At 40.3% G+C, this 18,363-nt stretch overlaps 1 protein-coding gene and 1 pseudogene across 3 annotated transcripts in view; one reads left to right on the top strand and one right to left on the bottom strand.

Moving 5' to 3' along the window:
* LOC117724942 (amine sulfotransferase-like) overlaps positions 1 to 14,995 on the bottom strand; it is a 70,673-nt gene extending 55,678 nt beyond the window's left edge. Inside the window, exon 1 of one of the 3 annotated variants that reach the window (XM_076917052.1) lies at positions 14,757 to 14,995. In XM_076917052.1, coding sequence (XP_076773167.1) covers positions 14,757 to 14,783 — 27 coding nt within the window. In that variant the 5' untranslated portion in view covers positions 14,784 to 14,995. Of the gene's footprint in view, positions 1 to 1,932; positions 2,030 to 14,756 lie in introns of those variants that run through there. The other 2 variants (XM_076917048.1, XM_076917051.1) reach the window with 2 other exon arrangements.
* LOC117724717 (asparagine synthetase domain-containing protein 1 pseudogene) lies at positions 14,941 to 15,496 on the top strand (annotated as a pseudogene).
* Positions 15,497 to 18,363: the final 2,867 nt, after the last annotated feature.

Below are 18,363 nucleotides of genomic sequence, written 5' to 3'. Positions count from 1 at the left end.
ATCTTGGAATCACAAGTCATCATCTGGGTGTACAGTGCAATTTTCTTGTCTAAGCATTAAACTATATCCTTGCCATTGAATCTTTAACTATATTTTTCTCACTCCCTGGATGGCCTCTAATATGTACTACTGAATTTTCTACACCCTTAGGTAACATAGAAAAAGTAGGTGTCTCTTTACACCCACACACTGATTGGCCTGCTGCCAGCATTTCCCATCTTTGGAGTGCACATGTATAGGGAAATTTTTTAAATTGGGTATACGTACCCTAAGCCCCACCCTTTAAGGCCACATCTGGGACACAGTTTAGATTCAAAAGTCTCTTTTCCCATACATTTGGGTAATCTTCACCCCTGTGTCTTTAGGGTGTGGATATTTCAGAAGTAAAGGTCTGTTGTTTTTTTTGGCCTTTTGGAACAGCAAGTGATCTTGAGCTGGAGGGGGTTGCTCAGGTGTCTGGTTGCTATCCAGTTGGCATCAGGTGTAGCTGCTGGTCTGAGTTATGTGAAGTCAGGCAGTTACTCTATTTACTTTAACAGAGGTTGGGATGGTCAACAGCACCAGGAACAGCCTCTTATTAGCCTGAAAAGTCATTTCTGGGGGAGGGGGTGAGTCAAGAGCTGGAGTCAAGGGAGTGGGGGTCCCACACAAGAGGGGTGTTCTGGGCTCAGAACAGGGACAGGACAAGGGACACCACCCAGCCAACATTGGTTTCTGAGGGCAGTTTAGTTAAGGTCTCTTTCAGCATGGCTCTAGAGTTTGGGCTTGGTGTTGTCAGACACAGATGGCATCTCTGACCTGGAACTTGTGAGAATTTTCCAGGGTCCCTGGTTCATAGGTGTGGGCCAGCAGGGCCCACACTTATTTCTCTAGCACTTGGAGTACTTTTAACCTAGCATAAAAATAACTGTTACTATGACAACTAACTCCAGTCACTTCTCCTAAGGTGGTCACAGGAGCGGGTGCCCCATACAGGATCTCAAAAGGAGTTAAGTTAAACCTTGAAGGGGTGTTTCTTACCCTAAAAAGAGCCAAAGAAAGGAGCACCACCTAGTCTGTACTGCTATTCTCCATGGACAATTTAGTCAAGGTCTCCTTTATAATTCTATTCATTTTTCTACCTTACTTGAGCTTTAGGGTCTGTAAATATAATGAAGTTTGCAATCAATCCCCTGGTACTTGGCCACTCCCTAACTTACCTGGGCAACAAAGGCAGGCCTAGTTATCTGAGGCAATTACTTTAGGTACCACGAACTGTGGAAAGATTTTTTTTTTCTAGGATCATTTTGCCACCACCATTGTTGTCTCTTTATTGTGAGAGAAGCCTCTTTTTGACAGGGTACACATGCATGTACAATATCTTTAAACAGCTGTGTAAGCCCAAGGGTGTTAAACTTGATGTTTAACATGGTAAGCACAAGTTTCTTAACTCTTCGGTGTGTCCACTGGTACATCTGCTTCACCATCTCCTCTGCCTCCTTTGGGGGGGCAGAATTATCTTTTCAGCTGGGACTTTTCACCCCCTCAACTCCTTATCAAACTCCTTTTGACTAAGCAAGCAGGCCATCTAGCTGACACAGAGTCTAGTTTCTTTGAGAGTTATGACACTGGTCTTTTCCAGAGCCCTAGCTTCTACATTAGGACCCTTTTTGCTACTCCTCCCTTCTCTGCCACATAAAGTGGAAAGGCTTGAAAACATCAGTAAGTCACAGTGCAGGGGCTGGCATAAGAGCTGTCTTAATGGTGTCAAAAACATCCTGATTTTTTTTCTCTTCACTCAAATGGCCTATCATTTTTTGGCAGAATCCCACAGTCCCAGGAATTTTCTCACTTGTTTGTCATTAGAAAGAGGGGATGTGAAACACAATCTCTTTTCTAGTCTCTGCTAGCCACTGTTTTTTCATCTTTGAGCAGATATAACAAGAAACTGACCTGTTTTCTGCAGATATGGGTCTTTTTAGCAGAGGCCCTATATCCCAGTTTCTCCAGTTCAGTTAGTAACCAACAAGTTTCATCGAGGTACATGTTTCTGTTAGGGGCAGCCAGAAGGATGTCATCTATGAGTTGAAGAAGGATTACATGGGGGTTTTCTGCTCTAAATGGGGTGAGATCATTGTGTAGAGATTCATCAAAGATAGTACAGGAATTCATAAACCCTGTGGAAGCCAAGTTAATGTTAGTTGTCTAGATATTTCTGATGTCGGGTCCTTCCATTTGAAATCGAGGTTTGGTTTGCTTCTCTGGCTCAGTCAGAGACAGAAGAAGGCATCTTTAAGATCCAGTACAGTGTACCAAGTCATTTTTGGGGGAAGAGAGCTCAACAAAGTATATGAGATTATAATTATATGGGATGTAAATTCATCACTCATTTGTTCACCTCACATAGATTTGTACCAGTCAATAGTCATTGGTACCTGGCTTCCATACTGGGAGCAGAGGTGTGTTCTATGCTGACTGACACTTTTTAACTATTCTCAGACTTAGCAGCCTTATGATATGAGGTCTCCTTCCATCTTGGGCTTCTTTACTCATTGAGTACTGATGAACTGCCACTGGGGTGGCAGAGGCTTTCAGCTCTACATGGACCACTGGCTGGTTCCTAGCTGCTCCCATGTCTGCTGTTTCTGCCCATGCTTGAGGGAACTGATTCAGCCACCAGTCCATATCTCTGGGATTATCTTTTGGTTGATCAAAGAGGTAGTATTCATCCTTGAGTTTTACAGTCAACACATGTAACACATGTAAGCATTTCCTTGTCTGTGTTTTACCTGGGGGGCCCTCTGGAAGAAAGTGAATCTGGGCTCTAATCTTTGCAAGCCGGTCCCTGCCCAGAAGAGGGTAGGGGCATTCTGGAATGACTAAGAACTAGTAGTACACCCGTCCCAGGCCAAGGTCCATTGTCCTTCGGAAGGGCCATGAATATTGCTTATTGCCAGTAGCTCCTAAAAACCCATGACTTCTTGTCAGACAATGGGCCCACAGTTTGTAGAAAGACTGAATGTTGAGCCCCAATATCCACCAGGAACTGGGTGGGCTTTTCCTCCACTCTCAGGGTTACCCTGGGCTCAAGGAGGGGTCCAGGCAGAAACTCCCTGGTCATTGTCTTCACCTAGAGCCAGTATTATATAGACCGGGGCTTCCTCTTGGGCTTGGTGGGATCTATCCCCCCTTTTCTTCAGGCAATCTTTTCCCAGTGCCACTTCTTTATGCAATAGGTGCACTGATCCTTATCTAAAGGCTTCCTTCGGTTGCCAGGTACTCTCACCTCACCTAACTCTTGATTTTTTAAACCACTCTGGCCAAAATTCTAGTCAATTTCTTTTCCTCTCTCTTTTCTTTCTTCAGTTCCCTAGCTTCCTCCTCATTCTGCTTTTTCTCTTATTTTTCTTTCTCAGTCTCTCTGTTATAGAACACCCTTTCAGCTACCTGCACCAAATCTCTCAACAACTTGTCTTGCAATCTCTCTAAATTCTGAAGCTTTTTCTTGATATCACTGGCAGATTGGTCAATAAAAGCTACTATCACATTTACTTTATGTTTATCAGACATTAGGTCACAGGGCTTGAACGGGCAAAACAACTCCATCAGCTGTTTTAGAAAAGCTGAAGGGAATTCAGGAGGCCCTTCTTCCATTTCTTTTACCTTAGCCAAATTAGTGTGGTGACAGTGCAGCCCTTTGGAGCCCTGCCATTAGAGACTGATGATAACAGACTTCCAGATGTTCCCTATCATTTGGCATGATGAAATCCCAATCTGGTCTGGTCAGTGGGATGGCTGTGTCTATCTTGTTCTGTAAGGGAGTTGGCCTTTCATCTGTCCAAAGAATATTTTCTTGGCTTCCAAGAGGATAAGCTATCTTTCCTCGGTAGTGAAAGTATCTGTAAGAGCTGCTGACAGTCATCCCAAGTAGGATGATTTAAAAAGAGAAAGGCATCAATGAGGCCAAAAAAAAAGCCTGAGGGTCCTCAAAAAAAGGAGCGTTATGAGTTCTCCAGTTATACAGATCTGCTGACAAAAAGGGCCAATACTGGAAAAGCTGGCTGCCCTGATCATCATGGGATCCATAGGCCCACAGAGGCAAGACAGTGATCTCAGGGGTCACCGCCTGCCTACTTCAAGTTCTAGCAGCCAGAACCTCTTGGCTCCCCTTTGGTCTGGGTGCTGAGGGTTCCACCAGGGCTTTGCTCCCCTGTGCTGCCAGGGCTGCACATTGCAGGGAGGTCTGGTAGATAAGGAGGAATACAATCTAATAAGAGGTGGTCAGGATCTCAGGTAGGTAAGATCTTCCTTTCTCTCACAGGATGTGAGGCTTTTTTCTCCTCATCACCATCTTTTAACACAAACAACTCAAACTTCAGTGGGCCTGAAAGTGAAACAAATAGACATACCCATGGGTTGGGGGGAGAGAACCAAGATTCCCCAGTTATATAGGGGATCTGGTCTGGATGCCAACCGGGACCCCTCTGAAAAAATTTTCCTTTAACCTGTCTACCCTTTTCTAAAAAAAGGATCTTTCAGGTGGCCATCCTGTTTGAAAAGATGGCCATTCTGAGGTACACAATGTCGCCATCTCTGTTTCTTCAAATCTACTGACAGATTATCAGTTCTATTCTTAACTTCATTCCAGTAGTCATGAGTCAAAGATAATGGGGTAGAAAGAGTCTGTCCCATGGTCAAAAATGGTTCACCATTCCAACACAACACCTCAAACAATGAACAACACAAACTGAATTAGACAGTTACACACTGCCATGAGACAACACCATACACCACCTCAGGTGGCAGTGGCCAATACGACCTTAAGAGAAAAGAGGGTTAGTCTAGATTCTATCTTCGCTACAAAAGAACTCCAGAGCATTCCACAGAGAACTGTGGCCTGCGAAGTGCCAACATGTCTGTCCTGTCACTTCCACTACCCATGGATTCCTTCCTTGAACTTGGAACCTGACCTGATTCTAGGGTACCAAACAGACTGCTCTCTGTGGCTTACCCAGTTCTGGCCCTTGCCATGAGCACAGAAACCAGGCTACACAGAGAGTTGCCCCTGTCACAGGCACACAGACACTTCACAGACACAGTACAAAGACATTTGCCCCTGGGCACAGGCACAGACAATTCACAGACACAAAACACAAAACAAAAGACACACCTGCTCTAGTGAATACCTCTGGTCCCTGAGGTGTGGGGTTCAAAAAGAGCATATCTTAGTGGGACCTCCAAAACTTTGGACCTAAAGAGGCAAAACCAGGGTACAATTTTCCCCAGAAACACTCACAGATGGGATTTGCTGCAATAACATGAGGTTTATTGATGATAAGATAATAACCAGTATACTGAGGTTCCTCTGTGTACAGACAAGAGGAACCCCAAGTTGGAGCTTAAGCAGATTTTATACCAATTTGTACAGATTTCACAAGGACAGTAATTACTTCTTAAACCGTAACCATAAAGGATTTCAAACAGCTGTTCCCAGGCCAGGTTTCTGTTCCCAGGTCCAGTTTCTAAGTAACTCAAATTTACACCTTATCTTTTACAACAAAGAGGGTCAACTTAAATGGCTTCTGCTTACCAGGTGTACTGGGTTAGGGGCTCATCTTCCTGATAAACTCCTATCCTTGGTCTTTATTCCTGGAATGTTTGTTTGAGTCTTTGGAATGTACTTCTCCCAGAATGTACCTCAGGGGCAGCTAATGTTTGAGTGTAAGCTGAAACTCAGATTTAAAAATTTCTTAATTTTAAGTTCAAGCTGAGACCTGAAATTACATTCTTACATTCAAAATGCATCCCTACAGTTCAACCTTAAGCAGCTTGAACAGTCTCTTTGAGAAGTTTTTTAGACCCTCAAAGGAATATTTCAAATATTGGGTTGTTTTATTTTGTGGTATTATCTTACCAGTTTTGTTAGACTGGCTTTGGACTTTAGATAATCTTCCTTCAGCCTGAGTGTTAGGGTGATTGTAGACTACCACACTTCCACAGCCTTGAGGTACAACCTAATTCTTGTGAAGTAGTGATGGTCTCACGATCATCCTATAGCAAGTTGGGAATACTTGACTAGACTGTAGGATGTAAGTCTTCCTTTCTATGCTAAGCAGAAATACTTTATAGATAGAATTATTTAATAAAATTTGACACAGTTTTACAATTACTTACTTTGAACTGTGGTCACTAAAATGCCCATCCTCCTACTGCTGCTGGCCAGCTGTCTAATGTCAGTCTAGCATCAATTTTACAGGGCCCCTGCTTTCTTATTTTAGTAATACCCAGATTGGGGTTAAATAGTCCTGAGAAATTAACAATAGAAAGTGTGGGCAGGAGGCAAGGTAGCAGTGGATCCTGTCTCAGAGGTTACATTTGCAACTTACATAGGTAAAATAAGAATATTACCATCTTAGCCAAATTGGATGATCTAATTGTTGTCTTTTAATCTTAATAGTTGTTATACATTTGTAACAAAAAGTATTAGGATGTGAGGGCTTTTTGAAGATAGACTCAGCAATTAAAAGAAGTTACTGCTCTTGTAGAATATCTGAATTTGTTTCTCAGCACTTACATCAGGTAGCTAACACTGCCTGTAACTCTGTTTCCAGGGAATCTGATAGCCTATGGCCTTTTAGGCACACGTACACAATTGGTATATATAAACTCAGGAAGGCACATATACATATGCATACATAAAATCACAAAACAAACCTTAAAATATGGTTTTAGTGTATGTCAGTAAAGTGGGAGATAAATAATAGTGAATTTTGTTGTTGTTGTTGTTGCTATTGTTATTGTTGTTGTATTATTTTTTTTGGAGACTAGGTCTTACTCGGTAGCCATGGCTGGCTTAGAACTTTCTTATGTAGAGCAGGCTGGCATTGAGCTCATAGATATATATCTTGGATTAAAGGCATGCACTACTACATCCAGCCAAAAGATGAGATTTAATTTTAGGTTTAGAAACCTAATGCTGAGCCAGGGACAACTGCATATCTATGATGGCAGTTACATAGAAGACCCAAATAAGAAGATTGCTTAAGTCCAAGAACTCAAGGTCTAGCCTAGACAGCAGAGTGATACAGAGCCATGGGAAGGAAAGAATAAAACATGGGGTGGGGGATATGTGAGGGGAGGTCACAGTGAAATGACTCAGCAGGTAAAAGCACTTGCCACCAAGTCTGACAAATTAAAGTTATCCTCGAGGTCCACATGGTAGAGAGAACTGATAACTACATGTTACTTCTGACTGCCACACACATGCCTATGTATGCACTTGCATGTGCACGTAAACTCACATTAAATAAATAAACAAGCATAATTTTAAAAAGAAATATGTGGGGCCAAGCATAGTGTCACATGTCTTTGACCTCAGCTCTTGGGAGTCAGAGGCAGGGCAGATCTCTGTGAGTTCCCAGACAGTCAAGCTAAATAGTGAAATCCCATCTTCATTTAGATACTACCTCCCCTATCATGCTTATGTCAAGATATTTCCATTATTATTTTTTTCTTTCTCTTAGCTTTCTCAAATGGAGTATTTACACTCAAAGAATCTCATTTACAGAATTGTCAAACCAGAGAACTTCTTGGTTGACCAACAGGACAATAAGAAAGAGCATGTAATACACATTATAGATTTTGGACTGGCCAAGGATACATTGATTCTTAAACCAAAACAAGAGAAAAACCCACACACCTTACAGAGAGCACAAAAGCTTAACTGGAACTGCATGATACATGTCTATCAACCATACATCTAGGCAAAGGTGTGTTTGAAAGGGGCAGGTTATGTGAGCATCTTTCTGTCCAATAGCACTTCATTGAACATTACATTCTGCATTACAACTTGAACCATTTGTTGCATTATAAGGTAAGTGACATTTTTGTACTTGAGAGATTGAAATGGCAAGTTAGTGATGTTCCCATATATCTTAATACTGTGTTTTCTGACTCTTCATTCTTCAACAGTTTAAGAATTATTACAAGATGATAGTAGTATTAACTTGGGTTAAGTGTGAGACTTGTATTTACACATGTATAACTCTATACACATAAAAGGAGGACATCAGGCTAGTCCTGTGTTAATGAAGAGGTTTCACTAAACATAGGTGATGGGGCTGGAGATATGGCTCACCAGTTAAGAGCACTGGCTGCCATTCCAGAGTACAAGGTTTCATTCTCAGCATCCACATGTCAGGCCATAAACATCTGTAACATTAGTTCCAAGAAATCTGATCTGTTCTGAAATCTTTGGGACCAGGAACACATGTACACAGACATACACACAGGCAAACATCATGTGGTCAGAATGGTTAGCCCAGTGGGTTATCCCACATGGCAAATATATTTATTATTTTTTATAAAGTTTGTTTTGAGCATCTACCCTATATGATAATAGAGCACTTCATTGTCTTGGTGTGCTGCATTTGCCACTAGAATTATCTCCAATGTTAAGTTTTTTGAGGTCCAAGTATTTTTCAAATCTTGTATGCATTGCAATTATGATGTTTGTTCTCTACTTCTCTACATACTGTAAAGAATTTTCTCTTTCTCACTCCTCTCTCTCTCTCTCTCTCTCTCTCTCTCTCTCTCTCTCTCTCTCTCTCTCTGTGTGTGTGGGTGTGTGTGTGTGTGTGTGTGTGTGTGTGTGTTTCTGCATGTGTCTCTCTCATGTATGGTGTGTGTGTATGTGTTTGTTTCAAGACAGAGTTTCACTATTTGTAGCCTTGAAGTCAGAGATCTCCATACTTCTAATTCCCAAATCTTGTGATTAAAGACATGTCTTGTGATTAAAGACAGTGTCTGGCAAAAATTCTTGTAATTGGGTAATAGTGCACAACTTTAATTTCAGCACTCTTGAGGCATGGGCAGATGGGTTCCTGAGTTTGAGACTAACCTCATCTCCACAAGAAGTTTAAGGCCAACTGACATTACCTAGTAAGACCATGACTCAAACAAAACATAACTCATAAACTCTATCTCAGGTATCACATGAGAGAAGTTTCCATGGGAGCTCTAATGTTGTTTGTTTTCAAATGTGTTATATTTTTTAAGTTGTAATGAGGCAGGGGGACCCTGGGAAATATATTGTCAAATAACTCAGAGAAGTGTGTTTCCTTTTATAATGGAAGTGAGCAAAGGAAAAAGGTGTTCTACCTGGCATTACATCAGATGTGCTACCTTCCATTGATTAAGACAGCTCAGGTGAACACAATATGTTTAGCCTAAAATTGAGGAGTTGTGCCTATAAAGCAAGCACATTAAAAAAAAAAAAAAAAAAAAAAAAAAAAAAAAAAAAAAAAAAACCCTGAAAGCGAGCCTTCACTATGTTGAACGTATTTGTGGCTTGTTCATTTCCTAGTAATGAACTTCTTCTTTGAAAACAAAACAAAACCAACAAAAAAACTTGCTATGAAAAAGTGAGGAGGACCTATTGGACTTTTGAGTTAAACAAGTGTAGAGCATCCAATTATAGAGAAAGCACATGCTAGTTTTCATTAACATTTTAAGACCTAGCTGCACAGTGGTGGCACACACCTTTGATCCTAGCACTTGGGAGGCAGAGGCAGGGAGTTAAAGGACAATATAATCTACAGAGCAAGATCTACGACAGCCAGGGCTCTACAAAAATACCCTGTCTCGATTTCATGAAGGAACGAAAGAAACAACCAAACAAAGAAGATTTAAGACCTAATAGTTTAACATTGATTATTTTAAAATTTTAGAGCTCAGAAATGGTTTTTCAAATAATCTAAAATAACCACTTTATTTTCATATACCAAACTGAGGCCCAAAGTAGTTGGCTTGGCTGTGTTTTCATTTACTAAATGGAGTTAATTTGAGTTAATAAAAATGGTGAGCATAGACCTAGATCTCAAACCTAGTTTAGGTATTGTGTTTCTTTATTTTGTGTCCCAGAGCTATGTTTTTATCCTTCTCAGGACTTAAAGAGATACACCCCATTTTTTTCTTGTGTTTGAAAATTGTAAATCTTTAGAGCGCTTGCCCTCTAGTGCTCACTTAGCCACAATTTAAGCATTTGTCTAGGAATTTTTTAATTGATATTTTATTGATTTTTTATTGACATTTCAAATGTTATTCCCTTTCCCCATTCCTCCCTCAGAAACTCCCTATCCCATTCCCTCTCCTCCTGCTTCTATGATGATGTGCCCCCACCCACCAAACCACTCCCAACTCCCTGCCCTCGAATTTCTCCACATTGGGGCATCCAGCCTTTATGGAACCAAGTACCTCCTCCCTCACCTATGCCCAACAATGCCATCATACATATACAGCTGGATCCATGGGTCCCTCCATATGTGCTCCAGGCTCCTGGTTTAGACACTGGGAGCCCTGGTTGGTTGGTATTTTTGCTCTCCCCATGGGCTGCAAACCCTTTCAGCTCTTTCAGTCTTCTCTCTAACCCCTCCACTGGGAACCCCATGATCAGTTCAATGGTTAGCTGTGAGCATCTGCCTCTGAATATGTAAGGCTCTGGCAGACCTCTAAGGAGACAGTTATATCAGGCTCCTGTCAGCATCCACTTCCTGGCATACACATCAGTGTCTGTTTTTGGTGACTTCACACAGGATGGATACCCAGGTGGAGCAGTCTCCAGATGGCCCCTCCTTCAGTTTTGCCCCAAACGTTGTTTCTATATTTGCTTCCATGGGTAATTTGTTACACCTTCTAAGAAGGATGGAAGCACCCACACTTTGGTCTTTCTTCTTCATGAGCTTCATGTGGTCTGTGAGTTGGATCTTGGGTATTGGAAAAAATAAAGAGAATACTGAAGGGAGGAACAAGATAGGGCAATGTTAGCAAGAGACAAAATTGTTCAATTTTCTCTCACAAGGATAATCTAGGTTTAAAAACAGTGGGTATTTGTGTGAAAACAGAAACTGGACTAAAGGGAGGGAAGAAGGAGGTCAGTGAGAGAGGTAAAGAGGATGATGGGGGGTCAGCTGAACAGAGTACAACAAAACACGTACAAAACTGTCTTGATGAAACTCATAGTGCTATACACTAATTTAAACCATTATTAAAATTGGGCAGAGATAAAATAACAATGGTTTTACTTTTCTCTCTTTTCTCTCTATATGCATTTTTCTATTTTTCTTTCTTGTTTTTTCGAGACAGGCTTTCTCTGTGTAGCCCTGGCTGTCTTGGAACTCACTCTGTGGACCATTGTGGGGAGCTGAGAGAAGGCAGCTACCATCCTTGCAGCCATTTTGAGCCATATACCCTGACTAGAGACTTGTTTTCAACAGCCTACAACAGCTGAGCACAGTCTGATAACATCTTGTTTTATATACTCAGGATTTTCCCTTGGGTGCATGTGACTTAAATGCATGACTTAAAGGCAGGACTTAAGAAGTGAGACATAAAAGGTGAGAGGGTGACAGGAGAGGGGACTGGAAACTTGGAACTTGGAGGCACTGGGAACTAGGAACAAGGGACTAGAAACTCGAGACTTAGAACTTGGACTAGGAAGAGAGACTTGAGAATAAACGGGACTGAATCACACTGTCTGGTCTCCATTCTTCATGTCTGCCCTCATGCTCTCTCTTGCTGAACCCTGACCTGTGGAGCAGATTAGCAGTAGGAGCCAGGACAATTTAGCCCCCAAAGTTTGAAGATGTGCAGGCTCTAACAATTTTGGCCCCCAAGTTTTTGGCAGTACAGGTTCCAACATTTGGCAGAGCTGACTCCGACAGGCCATGCTGGCCTTGAATGCAGAGATCTGCTTTCATCTGCCCCTCAAGCACTGTGCCTAAAAGCATGCAGCCACTACCCCATGGCTCTATACATTCTGTTTATTATAAAACTGAAACCTCATTATAAACTGTTTCAGAAAAATATCACTCAGAATTCCCAACACTACTTATGTTACTATTTTATACTACTGCTTCTCATTGATTTTGTTCACTTTAACTTCCTCAGAGAGGTATTAAGAAGACTTGCTTGCTTACTTATTTATTTTGCCTTTTTGAGACAAGACTATTGCTATGTAGTCTACACTGGTCTTTACTTGTAGCAATCTTACTGTTTCCATTTTAAAAGTACTGTGATTAAAAACATGTCCCGTCATATTGGGCTCTAATCACCTTTGTTTTGGTGGCTGTGCCAGACCCTGAACCAAGGCCTTGTACATGCCAGGGAAACACTCTACCCCTGATGCCTTTGAGGTGTCTTATACAATTTCCAAATCAACCTGTGTATTTGTGCACAGGTTGCATTTTATACCAGGTCACCTGAAAAGACAATCCACATCCTTCTTATTAGTAAACAAAAAGTACAAATAGCACACACTCCAGATCCAACTGCAGAAAGGACCTTGAGCATACCAAATGGTCTATCTGCATGCCCAGTGGTCCTTCAGACCTTAGATCTTAATTAATGATCAGATCTCCTGAAAACAAGAGTAGTACCTAAGGCCACGAGACCATACACTAACAACTTGACAGCACGCCTGAAAGCTCAAGAGCAAAAAAACCCAAATATACCCAAGAGGAGTAGACAGCAGTAAATAATGAAACTCAGGCCTGAAATCAACCAAGTAGAAACAAAAACAATTATACAAAGTATCAACAAAAGCAGGAGCTGGTTCTTTGAGAAAATCAACAAGGTAGATAAACCCTTAGCCAGACTAAAAAGAGGCCACAGAGACAGTATCCAAATTAATAAAATCAGAACTGAAAAGGGAGACATAACAACAGAAACTGAGGAAATTCAAAATATCACCAGACCTTACTACAAAAGCCTATACACAACAAAACTGGAAAATCCGAATGAAATGGGCAACTTTCTAGACAGATACCAGGTACCAATGTCTTAAAGTTTTTAATTAGGGCCTTGGAGAGATGGCTCAGCAGTTAAAACCATATACTAGTCTTGCAGAGGACCTAAGTTCATTAAGTTTCTAGTATATCAGGCAGCTAAGGAACTGTAGTTGATTTCACACTTTCTGGTCTTCCTGGGTACCTGCACTCATATACACATACCCATTGTTTTAGTTTGCTCTCTTTTATAACCACTATGATATGAAACTTGGGGAGAGAAAAGGGTTTATTTCTCTTTTATCTTAGTCTCTTAGGGAAGTAGCAACTAAAGCAGAGATCATGAAGGAACATTGTATACTATCTGGCTTGCTCAGTCTGCTTTTTTATACAGCTGAGGATGACCTGCCCACCGTGACCTGTGCCTTCCCACAGCAATCAATCAAGTTGAGGCTCTCTTACCAGATGACTCCTTGCTTGTGTCAAGTTGACAAAAAATTAACTTGCATACCTATACTGGATATATATATCTTTGTAAAAAGATTTTATTAGCCTGAATCATATAGAATTGTCTTTTTGTGACATTTTTATGTATTATATAATGTATTCACCACCCATAACCCTCTTTCTTTCTCTTACTCTGCAGACCACTTATTAACAACTACTCTGGTGCTCCTCTTCATCATACGTGTGTGTGTATATATGTGTACACCAGTGAATTTAATTACAACTATTTACAGGAGCATGAGCAATTTACTATTGCCTACAACACTGAAAGAAGTGTCTTTTACCACACAAATCATTGTCTATTAATCCTCAAGGATGAATGGAGACCTCTGCATTCACTACTTCTAATAGGAGCAGATAATCAATGGTTATCAGGAATCCAAAGAAAACTTTAATAGGAAAGGAACTGAAGCTAACTACAGCAGAAGCGTTTTCAAAAGAACAACCTTTGCCTAGCAGTGGTGGCACACACCTTTAATCTCAGCATTTTTAGGCAGATCAGTTAGATTTTTTAATTTGAGGCCAGCCATGTCCATAGAATGAGTCCCCATGACAGCCAAAGTTACACAGAGAAACCCTATCTGGGGAAGGGGGCAATATTTTAAAAATGGAGATCAGAGCTGGAGAAGTGACTTGGTAGTTGCTGCTACTCTGGATGATGTAGGTTCAAATTTCATCACCAATATTACAGCTCATAACTTTTGGTATCTCCAGTTCAAGAGGAACTAATGATCTCTTCTGGCCTTCTCAAACTGAACATACATAGTCCACAAATGTATATGCAGATGAAGTACCCATATACATAAATAAAATAAAAATTTTGGAAACAGAGCACTTAGAAATTAAAACAAATAGAAGGGTACAGGTTGGCTCACACCTTTAATCCCAGCACTTAGGAGACAGCAGCCAGTGGATCTCTGTGAGTCAAGGTCAGCCTGGTTTATAGAGCAAGATAGAGGACAGCCAGGTGTAAAACTAGAGTCTTGAAAAATCAGAGAGATGGAGGGAGAGGAGGAGAGAATGATTAAAACAACACAATTTAAAATCAATCAGATTGGAATATAAAATTAAGAAAGAAAAGCTGAGGAACATTTTAGACCATGTCTAAGTACATTAGTTCCAGAGAGATCAGAGAAAGGAAATGATTATCAAAAGTATTTCCCAGAGTCAAAGATCTCTTTACCAATAACCGAGATCATTGATTACCCAAGTTAATGAATGATAGAATTACACCATGGTTTATTTTCATGAGACTAGAACACTAATGACAAAAACAAACGCTTTAAGCTTACAGAAAGTCACAAAGAAAGAATCAGGAATTAATGTTCTGGGTTTTGATTTCTAAATAAGACTAGAAGCCAGAAGTCAGTGAAAATATCTCCAAAAACCTGAGGAATGATTTCTGACCTAGAATTCTTTACTCAGCCAAATGACCAGGACTACCTATTCCTAACATAGAAAGAAAACAGCAAAACCACCATGAGATACCTTCTGAAGAGTCCTCACAGAGTACATCTGTGGCTCAGGGTCCAGATGGTGCTGAGGTGCCAGTCTGAGTCACAGGAAAAGCAGAACTAAAGAAACTGCAGTCTATCAACCCTTCACAAACTTGGAATTTTGTGGAAATTAATGTTTCACTTGATCAACTACAAAAACTAAGAAAAGCACAAATATGTCACTTAGTTCAGCAATCAACACAGTTCTGGATGATAGTATTGGCTGTGCTGTCTGGTTTGCTTCCAGAGGAATCAGTTGGTTGGTGACTCAGGATGTGGTGAGATCTTAAGAGTAGTGCAAAGGTGATCCTCACTGGGAGGGGTACAGATGAGCAGTTGGCAGGTTATTCCTGTCATCATGCCTGCTTCCAGTTTCTTGGCCTACAAGGACTGAATGAGGAAATAGCAATGGATTTGGGTCTCATTTCTTCTAGAAACCTTGGTTGAGATGACAGTTATTGGTGATCATGGAAAGGAAGCAAGATTTCATTCCCTGGATGAAAGTGTCATGTCTCTCCTAGAAATCCTGCCAGATTGGGAAAAGATAGACCTGGCTTTGTCCAGTGGAGTTGGTGAAAAGCTCATTTTATGACTTGCAGCTATGGAACCTGGTATCCAGACTTTGCTCTTCTGCCAAAATGGACCATACAGTTTGGATCTAGAATTGCAAAACTGGAAAAAACTAATGAGAAGGCATCTCATAAATGTGGAAGGCAACAAATCCTACCTTAGAAACCCTCTCTCAAGATTACATCACAATATGATTATTCTACCATATAACAGTACTTTGTGACAGTTACCTTACAATAAACAGCTGCTGCCTTTAAAAAAAAAATCAGTGATTCAGGGCTGGAGAAATCAGTCAGTTACTGTGGTTCCTAGAACACACACAACCTTTGGTTTACTCCTAAGTGCTAAAGAAATAAATTAATTAAATAAACTAACATATTTTTTTAAATTTAATTAGTTAATTTATATGAGTCACTGACTTCACACACAACAGAAGAGGGCATCAGATCCCATTACAAATGGTCATAAGCCACCATGTGGTTGTTGGGAATTAAATTCAGGCCCTCTGGAAGAGCAGTCAGTGTTCTTAACTGCTGAGCCATCTCTCAGTACCTACCAGCAAAGATTTTAAGATGACTGCTTTCATAGGATGAGCCAGTTACCTATGTTAACAGTAATGTATGCTAGAAAATATGTGCACAGCAATCTCAGCAGAACCGAGGCAGTCTACAGAATGGTTCTCAATCAAGTTAACCTTCTCTGCCTTTTATTTATTTGCTGGGCTTCCTGCAACTTCTATTTTGAAATTTTTAAGTCTACAAAATAATCAGGAATATTTTAACCTAGATTAACAATTTATTAATGCTCTGTGACATTACTTTAATTTTGTGTGCTTGCATGTGTGTGTATGTCTGTGTGAATATGTATTTGCTTTCCAGATCTTTTGAAAGTTGACAGTATATTTTAGCTCCATACACTTTCACCTACATCTCCTCAGAACAAATATGTTCTTTCATGTAACCAATGACAACCTTGCTTTCTCCAAGAAAATAATCTCACAATACCTAACAACCCAATTTCCAGTTGTCCTTAAAATTTTATAGTATTCAGAATCTAACCAAAATTTCTGCATTCCATTGATTGCTTTACTTGTTTCATCTATTCCAATACTTTTATCTCTCTCTTTTTTGTTTGTTTATTTTGGTTTGTTTGTCAGTCTTACTCTGTGACTTATGGTAACCTGCATCTTACTGTTTAGCACAAGCTAGCCTCTAACTCATGGCAATCCTCCTGTTATAGCCTCCTGAGTCCTAGTAATATTAGGGGTTTATGACCCTGACTAATTCCTTATTCTCTTTTCCCCCTGCATGAATATGAGAACACTACATGTGTGCCTGGTGCTCTCAGAAGATAGAAGACATCAAACACCCTGGAACTGTTATGGATAACTGAGTGCTCATTATAGACACTAGGAACTGAACCTAATTCCTCTCCAAATGCTCTTACTACTGAGTCATCTCTCCATCCCTTTAATCCCTCTAAATCAGTATTAGTCCCTAGGGATTTTTTAAAGGTCTTTTTATTATGGTCTTTTTTGAAGAATCCAAGTCAGCCCTCTTATACAATTCTGGATTTGTCCAACTTTTGAAATTGTGACTAGATTCAGAAGACACCTGTTTTCAGAGAGAGGAAAATGCTGCATTTTATACTATCCATAATGTTAGGCTGTCTACTAATCAGAGATACTAAATTTGATCACTAACAGAAATTTGAGTCTTCCTTAGGTAAGTCAAAATTCAATGTTGGCTTCTTTTACTCCCATTAAACATATATTATTATTGTAATTTTCTCAATTATGTCTTAATGAGAAAAAAGTCAGGCACAAATTCTAGACCTGTCATAACCAACCTCTAATAAGATTGCTTCAGGAGCAGTGTGAGGCATTTATATAATACCATAAGTTTATATAGCTTAGGTTATATATAGTGGGTACCAGGCCAGGTCTACACAATAAAATCCTTGTCTAAAAAATAGTAGGTAGATTCACTTAGTCTGCTCCCAAAGCAGTAGACATTTTCTTCCACTTTTTTTTTTACTTCCCCCAGTATTGTATAGAGGTATCATACCCAGTTCTCTCCCATTCATTACTTTATAAGCCTCACATCAGTCTGTAAGAATAGTCTCAAATAGATGAAGTTACTTACCCAATAGCATAAGCTGTCTGAACCATTTATCGTATTTTGTGGTTCTCTCTCAGGTTTCAGAAAAGATCTTTAACAGCAGACTGGTTTGTGATGGGTCCCTTTACCCACTCTCCAGCACCCACATAAGCAGAAATCATGTGCTGGAAATAAAAGCAGGTGGCAGAAGCAGCTGCAAACCAAGACAAGCCTGATCGGATCCACATTAACCAGATAACAGGAGTGGGAGAGGGCCTTCATTGACAGTTAGGGGACCATCAGTGAGCAGTGGGATGACAGTGAATCTGAAATAAAGGCCTTTGAAATAAGACTTGATTTCCAAGGGAAGTTTGTCCTTACCCTACCCCTCTTAGAAGAGGAGGTGTAGCAGTCTTGTTTGAGTAACTTCAAATCAGTGCTGAAAGCCTTGAAGAAATTTCTGAAAGAAAGTGTCATTATTTATGGTTTCAAGTGCTCATTCTTGGTTTCCTTTTGAGAATATTTTGAAGTGATTACTACCTAAACTTTATAATTATATAGTATAACAAATAGAGTAGTAGAATTTACCCACCATGATCAAGAAGGCAGAATGAGTTAATCTTTAGAAGTTAGATGCACACTTATTTTTTCTTAGAGAGCTATATACAGTTTTGAAAAATGAAAGAATGTGTGGACAAACAGACAAAAGCCACACATGCATACAGACCCTAAATTAACCTTTGGTTAAGTCATTTTGTAGAGTTCTCATCCATTAGAAAAGAGTAACTAGTGCTGAGGGACAGCAAGACGGCACAGTCTGTAAATGACTGAACACCCAGCCTCATATCCTGAGTTCAACTGCCAGGAAACACATAATAGAAGGTGAGAGCCACCTCCCTCAGGCTGTCCTCCAAGTTCACATGCACACTG

This window comes from Arvicanthis niloticus, chromosome 20 (genome assembly GCF_011762505.2).
Source record: "Arvicanthis niloticus isolate mArvNil1 chromosome 20, mArvNil1.pat.X, whole genome shotgun sequence".
Lineage (NCBI taxonomy): Eukaryota > Metazoa > Chordata > Mammalia > Rodentia > Muridae > Arvicanthis > Arvicanthis niloticus.
Note: the sequence above shows the minus strand (reverse complement) of the source record. Positions and strands in the feature narration are given on the sequence as shown.